At 39.0% G+C, this 14130-nt stretch overlaps 1 protein-coding gene across 1 annotated transcript; it reads left to right on the top strand.

The window, feature by feature from the left end:
* Nucleotides 1-1438: 1438 nt before the first annotated feature.
* On the top strand, nucleotides 1439-2675 carry LOC112166740 (protein E6). Its single transcript, XM_024303633.2, has one exon. The coding sequence runs from the start codon at nucleotides 1513-1515 to the stop codon at nucleotides 2413-2415; it is 903 nt and encodes a 300-aa protein (XP_024159401.1). The 5' UTR covers nucleotides 1439-1512; the 3' UTR covers nucleotides 2416-2675.
* The last annotated feature ends 11455 nt before the right edge of the window (nucleotides 2676-14130 follow it).

The raw sequence follows: 14130 nt of genomic DNA, 5'->3' as shown, positions 1-14130 counted from the left end.
TGTTCTTTGAGTGGGATAATGAAATACTGGATTGAATTATTTAAAAGTGAAATAAACAATTATGAACAGTACGAACGAACTTAAAAAAACACGTTCTGCTGAATAAAATGAATGATTTATAAATACATATTCTACAAATCAAAATAAACTGCATAACATGTCTGAAATGGTAACTTAGTACTATTATTATTAGTTTAGTATCTAAGTGATTTTTTTATTAATTCTTTATTAAATATAATTATTTTCATCACATAATCGTATGAATATAATCAAATAAAAAATGAATACATTACAAAAATTTATACCTAATTGTAACAAGATACGGACGTAATTAACGTTTTCTTTTCCTTGCTTAAATTACATCAACTTTCATCGGTTCCAATTACATTCGTTGCATATACGCATCATTAATGGGTATTGAATTGGTCTTGGTCTAGTTATAACTAAGATAAGAGATTGTTGTGAAGTATCTATCACTAGTACTCCACAATCTACTTGCCAATATTATTACCACTTCAATTCTCAGTTATGCGACCTAAATGTTCCCAACTAACACTAGAAGAAGCTACTAACTAGTTCATAGTTAAATCGCAGGGAACAGTAATGATCATATGGACATAGACAGATCAATCACACTCTTCAAGTCTTCATTCTCCTTTTGAAGCAAGGCTTAGAAGTTTCTCAGATTCGACCAAGCAAAGTGAAGCACATGCCTGCCCTATATGATATTGCTTAGTGTCCCACACTCACCTTCCACAATCCACGCATAATTACACGGCCATTTCAATCATGCCAAGGTCATGGTCCTCTTCCTCTATCTCCTCCAGCTGCCTATATCCCACTCTTCTGTAATTTCCAAATTATCCTTGTGATTGATTACAGGGCCTTTCTTTTTCCCTCAGCTTTAGGGAACATCATGAACACCCGGTTCACAATCCTCATTAAATGCTAGCTGGGTTCTAGTCCTATTCTAATTTATCTTCTTGTCAGTTTTGGGTTTTGCTTAGATCAAAAGAATAATCAAGGGATATGATGATTAAGCTACATAAATGCTTATTACGCTATATAAAGCATGTACTAAGTAACTTCAGCTAGCTTTGAAATACTAAAAAATTTGACGATTATCACGTATGTATTGTTTTATATGGTTGGTTCATTACGTTATAACCCAAAGTTTTGAAACATAATTAATTGTCGAGCTATGTTCACGATATCCCGTCCTCTAATTATCTTTATACGCGTTTGTATGCTCTCCATCTACATAAGAGCACAATGGTTGCTTAACAACAAAAACAAAACAAAGTGCTAATTCTTGAAGTGCTTATCCCTTGGGGACCACAATCATCAACCTCCTCACAGCCCATTTCCACCTAATGAGTGGAAAAAATTGGTGGACAAAGAAAATGTCCTCCCTATATAAAGATGTTCACCACTAACCCTCTCCACACTTATTATACACTACTCCAGAGTCCAAAGCAAGAGCATCCGCTTTCTTCAGTTGCCATCATCTCTATGGCTTCTAATGCGAAATTGCTCTCTTTCTTCTTCGTGCTATCTCTCCTCTTCTCTCAACAGGTTCAAGCTCGAAGTGTCTTCTTCAGCAAAGTAACCAATGTGGACAACCACAACACTGAAGAGCTCCCCAACAAGGAGAGCACTGTTGTGACCAAGCAAGAGCAACAGCCAAACTTCATCCCGCAAACCCAAAACGGCTATGGTCTCTACGGCCACGAGTCCACCGAGCTGCCTCCCTCTACCAAGACCACAGCCACAACCAACGCTGTACCATACTCCACCACCCCTACAAACAGTGAACATTACACCACCACCGCCACCAACGGTGAACCATACACCACCACCACAAGAACTACCTCCAACGACGACAACAACAACATTCCATACACACACTACAATCCCAACAAGAACAGCAACTACTACAACAACAACTACGAGACCAACCAAAACGGGATGAGTGACACAAGGTTGACGCAGCAGAAAGGCTACACCACCCCAACCACCCAAAACAGCAACAGCAACAACTACTACAATGTTGAGAGGCAAGGCATGAGCGACACAAGGTTTACGCAGCAGAGAGGCTACACCACTCCCACCACCACCACCCCAACCACCCAAAACAGCAACAACTACTACAACGTTGAGAGGCAAGGCATGAGCGACACAAGGTTCTTGGAGAATGGTAAGTACCACTACGACATTAACAGCGAGAACAACTACAATCAGAACCAGTACAAGAATTCCCAGGTGGTCGATTCAAGAAACTGGTACAACAACAACAATAACAACAACCGGGGTTACTATGGCAGCAACAATGGGAACCGGAACACCTTTGAGTCCAGCGACGTGTACCAGAACGAGGAGTTCCAAGAGAACGAAGATGACCAGTTCGTGCCATGATGAGCTCTACCTGTGCGGCTTTTGCTTCTTTTGATATATTTATCATGATATTAAGTTGGAAAAAAAAAACATAATTAAACATAGGCTATCATTTTATGGAGGCTTTATTTTATTTGATGCTTATTTAAGTATGTTTTGTCTGGGTTTGCATAAATATAAATTGTTCATGCTTTTGCAAAAGCTGAAGTTTGTGGACTATAAAATAGTCAATAAAGTGTATATTATGATTGTTCTTCTTGTTTAGTTGTAATCTTATATCCTATTTGAGCTCTTTCATTTGCTAAAGTCTTTGTCTTATAACTGCATACAAACAAAAATCCACCAATTTATGGAGAAGGGTGGAAGTGGTTTGTGTGCATTAAATTTGTGCCCTGTTCTTTGCGTTTCGTTTGTATATCGATCAGTTTTCATATACACACATGCATATCCAAATATGTCGATATTTTCTTTCATTTTAGTCATCTCGCTGGAAAATGATATGAGATGATCTGTACAAAAAGATCAGCATTGGTGTGCCTACAGATAATTCAAGCATGAAGAAGGAAGGATAGAATGTACCAGACACCCACCTAACTGCTTAATTGATAGTCATTGAGTATGACTTCAACAGTACTGCAGCTACTGAGAATGCAAAGCTTACCAAAAAACCACATCTGTACTGATTACTCTATGCTAGTCCTTTTTAGTTTTTACCCTTTTTCTAATTGATTACGCTAAACTTTTTCTTTTTTTTTAGTTGGAGGTACATGCATGACTATTTATTCTATTGTAGCTCAACATCAAGTGGGTAAATCTGAGTTGAGCAACAAGAATCAAATCTGGAAAAGACAAATGAAATGCACCACAGTTTGTGTAGGACAAAGCTTCACGAAGCCAGAACTAGGTCATCACCTACATACACTCAAAAGTCATTAGTCTGCATCTTTAATCAAATAGCCAATTCTTACGTGTATTTGATATACCAAATCTTGTTGTGTGTTTCTAAGAAATTGAGACCCGCATAACTATTGTTATAGCCTTTCTTTATTGACTAGTTCAAGGCTACAAAAGAATACATGATGCAATTCGCATCTCACATGGACGAAGGCATCTGTCGAAATGACAGTGTATCACTTCTTAACATACCTTTAGACTTACATGACATATGACTATGGCATATCCATTTGGAGATACTCTCAGCCTTCTTAACAGACAGCTATTGAATATGTCAAGTAAGTATATACAATGTTTATAGTTGCCTGAGGATCGATTCTCTTATGGTAAGTAGTTAAAAACAAGGTAGAGTCAAAGGTTTGCTAGATTAACGTACCATCCTTTGGAAAATTATCAGCACAGTAAATTACACCAATCATTAGTCATAATACGCATCTCGTTTTGTGAAAAGCAGAATGGTATGGTTTTGTGGTCTCTCAATAATCACATTCCACGGTGAGTCTGTAAAAAGAACACAGGTCAACAATCAAAATTTGGTAGGTCAGTTATATCCAACTATCTTCCACATTCATCCACTTCAACAAATGCAGGTATATCCATGAGCATTTACAATACGTCAATATACACTTACCCACTTAATTAATTTGGGACCATATATAGGGTAGCAGGTCACCTAATATATAGCAAAAGCTATATGTCAATTTGCCAATAAACTGCAAAATTCTGGTGAATGTTTTCAATCAAGGCTAGCTAGAAAAATCAAGACCCTTTAAAACCACACCAATTTTTTGTTTCTGTTCATTTCTTCATTTTAGGTCATCATCAATTGGGTTTCTATCCATCCAAGCATATGCATGTGACATTTATATTTTAAACTACCCCATTTAATTGGGACCAGAAATGTGTAACAAGTTGATCAGTAGAAGAAGGTTTACTGCAATTTTTGATGCTAGGCTTTTATGAATGTGGAGTCCCATTTCACCAAAAGGTACTTCTGTACCATCCAAGTTATCGTATATAATTGTAGTGGGACTCATGATGATGGTGTGAGAAGCATGTAAGGAGTACTAATAATCATGCCCACCCAAAATTTCAGGTTCATCATAGTGTCTCATTATATATGACATCTCTAATAAATGGCCGGTTAAGTTAGGACTTGGGTTTAGAGTTATTCGCAATAAACTTCATCAAGTTTTTTTTGGCAGAAAAGAGAACCTTATATTAAACAGAAACCATCCAAACTGGGCCAACTAAGAAAAAACAGAAACAGAGCCCAACAAACGAGCTACAAGTCTACAACTCGGGAACCGGTAGAAGATCGAAATCAACACCTTCGCGAAGAACAACATCGCCGCGAAGACCTGCACCGCCACGGGGATATGAGCATGAAGCACACACTGAAAGCCCACATACTTCATCAAGTATGAAACGTGTTATTTTCACCCAAAAAAGAAAAAAAAAAGTATGAACCATGTCAGCATTATAAGTCTATACTTTGGGTCGTGGGATGTGATTCAAATTGGAGTCCAACTACTTCAGAGGTCATCCAGGTGAAATATAGAACAAAGAGAAAGCAGCCCATAGTTTGTTAATGGGTCATGGGAACGAAGGCACAAGACTTTGACAGTGTAAAAAAATGGACTTGCCTGCCGTCCATTTTGGTTCCTACGGTTCATTTAGAAGCCCAACTTTTTTTTTAATGAACTTTTTATTAGACCATGTGAGGCTGTGAGCTATGTCATGGCTACCAATTGATTTTCGACCTTCCTCCATTTTAGGATCCTACGAGAGTAGACCAAACACTAGAAAATTGAATTAGTTTAGGGAAAAAAATACAAACATTACCCAAATTATGGGCCACTAATAACTTTCGTACCTCAACTTCAAAAACTATCATTTTGGTACCTGGACTTTTCACCCCGACCCAAGATTCATACATGCCGTCCACTTTGCCGTTAACGGTGTTAAATTTACAAGGGTAAATCTATCATTTCACTGTTCATCTATCTTACCATGGTACTGTTTTTTTTTTTTTTTTTTTTTTTCTTTTTTCTTTTTTCTTTTTTCTTTTTTCTTTTTTTTTTCCTTCTTCCTGAGGAGAGGAAATTTTTTTAAAATGAGCAGTACCATGGTAAGAGAGATGAACAGTGAAATGACAGATTTACCCTTGTAAATTTAACACGTTAACGGCAAAGTGAACGGCATGTATGAATGTTAGGTCGTGTTAGATAATCTGGGTAACATTGTGATAGTTTTTGAAGTTGAGGTACGAAAGTTATTAGTGGCCCGTAATTCAGGTACTGTTTGTAAGTTTTTCCCATTAGTTTAATGAAATTAAGAATAAGTTGATAAAGTTCTTTTTTTTTTTTATACTAAAGGACTATAATTAAATTTGGAAGCCTCTAGGGCATCCACAATTTACAATGTCAAACAATAAGGCTCTTGAGGCCTCCGGAGGAACCCTATTGGTCCAGGTAGAAGTCATTAAATCACGATGCCCCAAATTTTCTATAGCATCTGCTACAAAATTTGCTTCCCTATAAATGTGTTTGAAGCTCACTGATCTAAAGCAAGTAGTTAAAGTGTGAATATCATTAAGAATTTTCAGCAGCCTCTAGGGGGGTTGAATGCGTTTGTTGACTGCGTCAATGACTAACTTAGAGTCTCCTTCAACTTCAATTGTTGTGTACCCTTGGTCTCGAGCACAAAGTAGTCCATCTCTCAGAGCAATGGCCTCCATTACCCGTACAGTAGTGGAACCACCATTTTTAGTAGCTGCAATCAGGGGGTTGCCGTGGTTGTCTCGGATTACGAAACCACCCGCTGTAGAAGTTCTAGTCACAGATCCATCAAAGTTTAACTTAACACATTGGGCAGGCGGAAGAGTCCACTTAATAGTGGTTGGTTGAGTTTGAGTTAAATCCCTTCCAGCACACCCGTTAGGATTGGAAACTCTATGAAGAATAGCAGCGGAAGCCGCCACCACAGATCGTGGGTTTACATGGATATTTCTGAAGATTGTGTTATTTCTCGCTTTCCATATTTGCCAGCAAATTGTAAGTTGATAAAGTTACATGGAGCACCTTTTACAGATGATTTATTTGTGGGCAAAAGCAATGCTCTTAATTTTTTTATCTATTGAACACCTTCTTCTGACCAACTTTCGTCCGCAATTATTTATTTATTGAACACCTTTTGCTAACTATTTGTTTGTCAGTAAAAATTATGCTTCATTTCTTATTAAGTGAAAAACTATGACTAACGACATTAATTCCTAGAAGATTATGAAAAAAGGGCAATGATATGGGGCCTCAATAAGGCCTAATATTTGTGGCCTCAAATCCTAGGTGTCATGCCATGTAAGTAAATAAAAATTTATTTTCAATTTTATATAATATATCTTGCCACATCATACTACTTCAACACCAACTTTACCCTTTTACTGTGAACCCCTGTAATTCTATTTATTTATTTCGGATTTTTTTTGTAGAGTTTGGTTTCAAGTTTTATCTCCTAGAGTTGGAGAATGAGCTAGTTCCGATTAAGTAGGAACTTTTCAGTTAAGTTCGGAATTATTGGTTCTCGTTGGGCTTTAGTAACCTAGTACAAGATGGGCCTGTAGAAGAGATAGGTCAGCCCACACCATTAAACCTATTGAGGGAGTTTAATTAGAAGAATAGTCAATTTAGAGTGCATGAGATAGTTGAGGTGGGTATCTAAGAATGAAACACGTTAGTATTGGAAAGGTACACACGGCTACAGCTCTTGCATACAACTGCACCTCACTGATATCATCCACCACCTATAACTCTCGATTCTTCTATCACTTGCATGCAAACTATACTCCTTCAACTCTCAGACACCACCAGTTGCAACAACTAATCTCATCTGCATCCACCCAAAACTCAAATCACCTTCCGTACCCAACCTTGCCAAGAGTGGAGAAACCAACCATGGCAACGGGTTAGAAGCCACTGATGTCCCCGTCTTCTTCTGTTGCTAGTGTAGAAGCTTGGGCTTCATAATTTGGATTGAGATCAGTTCACTCTTAAGGTAATCTCAACTCATCCCTGGTGTTCACTTGGTAAATTCGGTTTGATTATAAGGCTGGGAAATTTATATAAAGTTCTTCTTAAACTAAGGTTTGAAATTGAGGAAGAGGAGAGAACTGGAGATGGAGGTTGATCGAAAGCCTTTGCCAGTTGAAAGGTGGGATTGTGCAATACATAAATTGAAGAAGAAGGGTTTTGGGTGAAGGTTGTTGACGGCAACTGACCAAATTGAGGTAAGAAGCATTCTTGGTTTGGATTAATTTTTTAGTTGGGTTTACTTGAAACTAAGGTAGGGTCTGGTATCAAGGCAGACTTGAACGGGAATAGTGTAGTTAGAGGGGGGACTTGCTTCCCAGAAGTTACTTGGATATCCTGGTGAGCTAGACCTTACTTGGATATCCTGGTGAGCTAGACCTTACTTGGATATCCAGGTGTGCTAGACCTTACTTGGATAATGGTAGAAGTAAAGTATTGTTGATACCTTAATTGAATGTTGAAGGCTTTGTATGGTTTTGAGATTTCATTTAGCTGCATGTTGGTATATGTATAATTGTCCTATTCTGGGGTTAAGTTGCAGATTCGGGTGAGTTTGGCAGAAACTAAATTATAGTTAAAGGTTTGGTTTCGCCTTGTGGAAATTAGTTAGAGAATTGGAATTATGTTGGGTGCCCTTAGTAATTTGGGCACACCTTGTGTGAAATGGTAACTAGTAAAGAAAGAAAAATAACATATTGGGTGGCCTTAGTAAATTACGGGTACACCTAATATGTTTGAAATTAAGTCGTTGCTTGATTTACTTCGACATAGTCGTAATTGGTCGATATCGTAATTTCAAGTAATTGTTCGGTAATTTGAGTTAATTATCGAACCAGCCTCGATTGGTCAAACAATGGTCAAAGTTGGTCAATTCTGGTCAAACCAGGAAAAGTTAGTTTGGACGATTTATTATTCGTCGAGATCTCATAAAATTGTTCAATGGGTTACTAACGGTTGAATTGTCGGAATCTAGGACTCCAGTTACCCGAGGAATAGAAGGTTCGCGACTCTCGGAGTATGTGAGAGGAAGCATCGGAATCCAGGTAGGGATTCAGGACTCTCCTCAGTTGGTTATTTTCTTTTATATTTTATTAATGTGATGCATGATAAGTGGTATGGGTTGGTTATGTTAAAATGCAATGCATACTAACCAATCCGTGAGAAAATGTGTGATGGCTTGAGAGCGATGGGTGGCTCTGACTTCCTTGGGTTCGATCCCCAAAACCTCCGGAGGGTTAGTTACGCCGGTCGTCCGGGTATTCCGAGCGTAATGACGGGCCTGGTACGTGTGTGTAGCTAGGTAGTGGACGCTCTCGCTACGCTTACCTGGTGATATATTAATTTGAGGTAAGGTCGTGTAGTGGGTCTATGGGACCGGCCATCAGGTAATATTTGGTTTTGGCGCCGTAGTTATTTAAGCATCATGCATCGGTTTTCAAGTTGAAAAACATTAAAGGTTGTCGTTCCTTTAAATACGTGGTTTAAATATGTTTTCATACTGGGCAGCCCAAATATTTGTTTATTGGTTTTAAGTCTAGTTGAGGTAGAGTTCCTATTGAGCAGCGAGGACGAAAGCTCACCCCTACAACAGTATGGATGCAGGTACTGTGCACTGGTGATGGGACAGTAGCGGGCGGAGCTGGGTGTGCGAAAGCTCGGTAAATCATCGTTTGAATTTATTTTAAATTCTCTTTCTCGAACTTCGTATTTCGGAGCTTATTGTTGTCTAGCCTTGTGTTAAATTCAGTTGAATTCTCTCATTGAAATCCGTACCTCGTGTGAGCCTTTACCCAAGTTCTGGATAAATGAATAGATGTTAGCAATTCAAGTTTTCACCTCGAAAATATTGGTAGCTTCCGTTGTGTTTTGCAAAAAAAAAAAAGTTTTCTAACAAAATGCCTAGCGGTCCTCTAGAATGTGAATCGAGCTTTCGGTTTATGTTTTAGAGCCCCGCGGCACTGTGACGTGTCCAAGCTGGTGAGGTGCGGTTTGGGGCGTTACAGAAAGTGGTATCAGAGCAATGCTCCCGTGTCTTCGATCTCAACGATTTAAAAACCTCTGATACTTGAAAAAGTTTATGTCGGCTTGTGAAAATTTCCAAGTCCTGGTAAAAAGTTGAGTTGGGAAATGGTTGTTCAAGAACGTGTTTCGGAAGTTGGAACCTTTGACTTAAAAAGTTGTTAGAATTTCTACCTAATGTTTGAACAGGTTTGACTTCCTGTTACTGTTCAAAAATGTTGGATTTCGGTGTTTACTATTTACGTGCTTAAACCCGTACCAACTTTGAAGTGTGTTTTGTAGGAAACATGGTTTGTGCCGAAAAAGGCAAGTTTTAGTGGAAATCGTTGTTTAACTTCAACGTGGGTTTTTACATTTGAGGTTTTTGAACAAAACCTGATACTAATTTAAACAGTTTTTCGAAGTTCGTCTAGAGTCTTGATTTCCGGTTACGTGGGAGATTTTAGGAATTTCTTTACTATGAAATTTCGGTTCACTCCTTGGTTGTGAGAGGGTGAAAAGAAAGTTTACCTGTAAGGGTTGTTGCTAGTGTGTGTTCATATAATTACAACTCTTCACTCGGTTTAGGGCCCGACTGGCCACCGGATCCCCCTAATGTATACCGAGGTTGAAAGTTGTTAATTACTGAATACAACTTGCGACAACCAAATGACCCTAGAGTTATTCTCTGAAACTTTGACTTGTTGTTAGTCGAAACTAATGTTTGTTTTTCCTTTTGGATTCCTTAATCTGAAAATCGTTATCCCTTCTTCGAAAGGTTGACTTATGTTCCGACTTGTCTTTGTAATTGAACTTGTGCTTGCCATTGCTTTGTTCAGTGAATCCGGTCTATTGAAGTTGGACTTGCTAATTGATTCTTCCTTGGATATCCTGTCAAGTCTGGTTTACTTGATTGCTTCCACAGACTCGATTGTTGTGATTTGTCTCATCATCTTTTCGAGTTCAACTGTTGTAAACATATATTATGTTGAATTGGTTTATGGATTCACTTCCAAATTTTGCATAATCACGTGAATCCTGTTTATTGAAATATTGTTGGTAGGACTCGATGTTGCATCTGTCTTGTAATCTTTATCAAGTCCAGTTACTGTTCATCCTTTTATTTATTCTTTGAATTTGAACAAGTATAGCCACCCAAAGCTCCCCCACAGTGCACAGACCGCGACAAAGATATGGGACCAGTATGAGGTAAAAATAAAAGGAGCAAGGTATGTGAACGACAAACTTGGATTTATGTAAATGTGATTAATGTGGGAACTTGTAAAAGTGGTGATGTTTCTTTTGGAAATGAAATCGTTATAGTGTGGAACCTTGTGTAGGTCCAGTTGTCGTACCGATTAGTACGCAGTTGATTGTTGCTTTCGTGTTAAACTTGACGTGTCGCTTAACAAAGAAATCTCGGATAGTTCGAATTGTTATTCCGGGAAGATCTTGTCGAGCACAACTTGTTAACAGTACTCATGCCTTGGGTATGAGTCGCGGAGAAGTGGATCTTCAGCTATTTAATCCACACAGAATAACGGAATGAAATTCCTTGCTTGGTCGTGTTGACTTCAACATGAAGTTAGAAGAGTTTACTGTGCTTCAGTGCTCGCCAATCGACGTTGCTTGTAAAATTTTAGGATTGTAAAATCTGAAAACATGGTTTCGGCGAGTGGTACCATATAAGGCGTTGCTTTGGGGTAGCCTGGGAAGCTACGCGATTAGAAGATTTTTAGGTTTGACTAAGGTCACCCTATATAGTGTGTAGACCTCTTCGGGAATGCTTTAGCAAGTTAATGCGTATTCAGCATGGGCCAGAAGCGTATCATCAGGGAAGAAGGAAAAGAGGTGTGTGTCCACTAAGCGACTTCTATGGTGAATTCTAGAATTTTGTTTCTTTGACTCACTCGTATGTGCGGCAGAAACTCCGTGTTAATTATAACTATAGTTGACTCGAGTTTGTGGACATCGAGATTCGAGTACGTACGAGAAAATAAGCCTACTTTGTTCCGTGGACCAAACGGCTTGACTCTAGGTCAAAGGTCATCAAGTCAAACGTATTTCAAGGAAGGGCAGGCGACTCTCTAGGATTCTGGCCATTTACAATAACACGTATTACCTGTAAGGATCCTAGAAGGACTGCGAGTATTTCTTCCTTGTTGATAGTTATGTTGACTTTTATTTTCTTCCTTTGGTTGATTTTGTCTCTCAATTCTCTGACATCATTAAAGTTCTGGTTGTAGTTGGAAATCATTTGGAATTTCCTAGAGCTCAAATTCCTTTTCTTAGGAATTTGCAAAATGAAGTTTTGAGCCTTGTTTTTGGTTGCTTATCCATATAAGTCAAGTTTAACGTAAACTGTAGTAAGGGAGGATATTCTCTACACTACTAGACGATTGGCAACCGAAAGGCAAGAAAGAGACGTGCAAAGAACGAAAAGCGGAAAGCTTACATTACCATCATCGGGAACGCAACTTGCGACTTCAGCGACATAGCTTGACATGGTCTGAACGACGGGTGATCTGGAAAAGTGTTTTGACGTCAAGTACGTTATCAGTGTTGTTCATGGTTGTTTAACCATCAGCTCCTCTAATTTTGGCGATGCTTTCGAGATCAATGCTGTGCTATGTGTGGAAGCGTGTGGGCCTTCAGTCTTCAAGAGGTAAACTTTTAAGGGTGATCCTCGAATTTCATTAGATAGTAACGGAAGCACTTGTTGTATCTCATTTTCAATACTGATCATCAGTTCATCGAACTAGTGTCCAAAGATCTGTTGGCACGTGGCTGTTGCAGGTAGGGCAACATGATTCGATGTTGGTAACACGACGCATATCGTCCACGTGGTTGGAAGGAGTGCTTCGCTTTTGAGTTCGTGGAATGGATGCGTTAGCCGAGATGGCGGTCATAAACGAATACGTAACGAACTCGGGTGCACTACGAGAAAATTCGTCAAGTGTCGTCACGTGGAAATTCGTGGAAAAACTTTTGGAAATCAGCTGTTAGGTTCCGTCCTGCTTTTCTTTTATAGCTTGACTAGAAAAGACGGATACTCAGCCAGCTTCGCGTGTGGTTATCCTTTTAAGGATAGATATGTCTTCCACGATGAATCGTGAATTCCATGTTAGTGACGACCAATGAACTGTTAACAAAGAGTGTTTTCCATTGGACGTTAATGGTCGCAGGAAGCTACGAGTCGCGGCGACAACGTCGACTCGCTCTCATAGTTGGCATAAGTTCCGCAATGGGAACATATATAATTTTACCCATGGATAGTCGTGATTTCACCTACAGGTGGTTGCGTATGTCTCTTGTTCAGTCCAAATTCCCGGATAATTGTGTGCTTGTAATAAGCGGGAATTACATGAAGATGTGAATCATCGACTAGATGCCGGCTGTGGCAGTATTGTGTTGGGGTAACCAGGTTAGTAGTTACCCAGTCTTATTTGGTTTAGACACAAAGGGTCAATGAAAATGACAAGTATGGTATTGTTATGAGGAGAGTAATGAGATTGTTAATCACTTAGTCCAGTTGTTCTAACAAAAGTCTTGTGGTTACAGAAAAGTGAAAACTAGCGGAGCAAAGTGTATCCTGTTGGTGATAAATGAGGAACACTTGGTAAAGAGAAATATTAGCTCCAGTGTTGATATGTGTGACTAGAAATAGTCAAGTTGTACCACAAGAAATTAGAAACTAGAAATGTTATGGGTACTGGAGTCCGACATGAAAAGTAAAGTATTATTGACAGTTTGACAAATCATGAAATTTCGAGGACGAAATTTTTTTTTTAGGGGGGTGGAACTGTGAACCCCTGTAATTCTATTTATTTATTTCGGATTTTTTTTGTAGAGTTTGGTTTCAAGTTTTATCTCCTAGAGTTGGAGAATGAGCTAGTTCCGATTAAGTAGGAACTTTTCAGTTAAGTTCGGAATTATTGGTTCTCGTTGGGCTTTAGTAACCTAGTACAAGATGGGCCTGTAGAAGAGATAGGTCAGCCCACACCATTAAACCTATTGAGGGAGTTTAATTAGAAGAATAGTCAATTTAGAGTGCATGAGATAGTTGAGGTGGGTATCTAAGAATGAAACACGTTAGTATTGGAAAGGTACACGCGGCTACAGCTCTTGCATACAACTGCACCTCACTGATATCATCCACCACCTATAACTCTCGATTCTTCTATCACTTGCATGCAAACTATACTCCTTCAACTCTCAGACACCACCAGTTGCAACAACTAATCTCATCTGCATCCACCCAAAACTCAAATCACCTTCCGTACCCAACCTTGCCAAGAGTGGAGAAACCAACCATGGCAACGGGTTAGAAGCCACTGATGTCCCCGTCTTCTTCTGTTGCTAGTGTAGAAGCTTGGGCTTCATAATTTGGATTGAGATCAGTTCACTCTTAAGGTAATCTCAACTCATCCCTGGTGTTCACTTGGTAAATTCGGTTTGATTATAAGGCTGGGAAATTTATATAAAGTTCTTCTTAAACTAAGGTTTGAAATTGAGGAAGAGGAGAGAACTGGAGATGGAGGTTGATCGAAAGCCTTTGCCAGTTGAAAGGTGGGATTGTGCAATACATAAATTGAAGAAGAAGGGTTTTGGGTGAAGGTTGTTGACGGCAACTGACCAAATTGAGGTAAGAAGCATTCTTGGTTTGGATTAATTTTTTAGTTGGGTTTACTTGAAA

Source organism: Rosa chinensis, chromosome 5, assembly GCF_002994745.2.
Source record: "Rosa chinensis cultivar Old Blush chromosome 5, RchiOBHm-V2, whole genome shotgun sequence".
In the NCBI taxonomy this organism is placed as follows: Eukaryota; Viridiplantae; Streptophyta; class Magnoliopsida; order Rosales; family Rosaceae; genus Rosa; species Rosa chinensis.
Note: the sequence above shows the minus strand (reverse complement) of the source record. Positions and strands in the feature narration are given on the sequence as shown.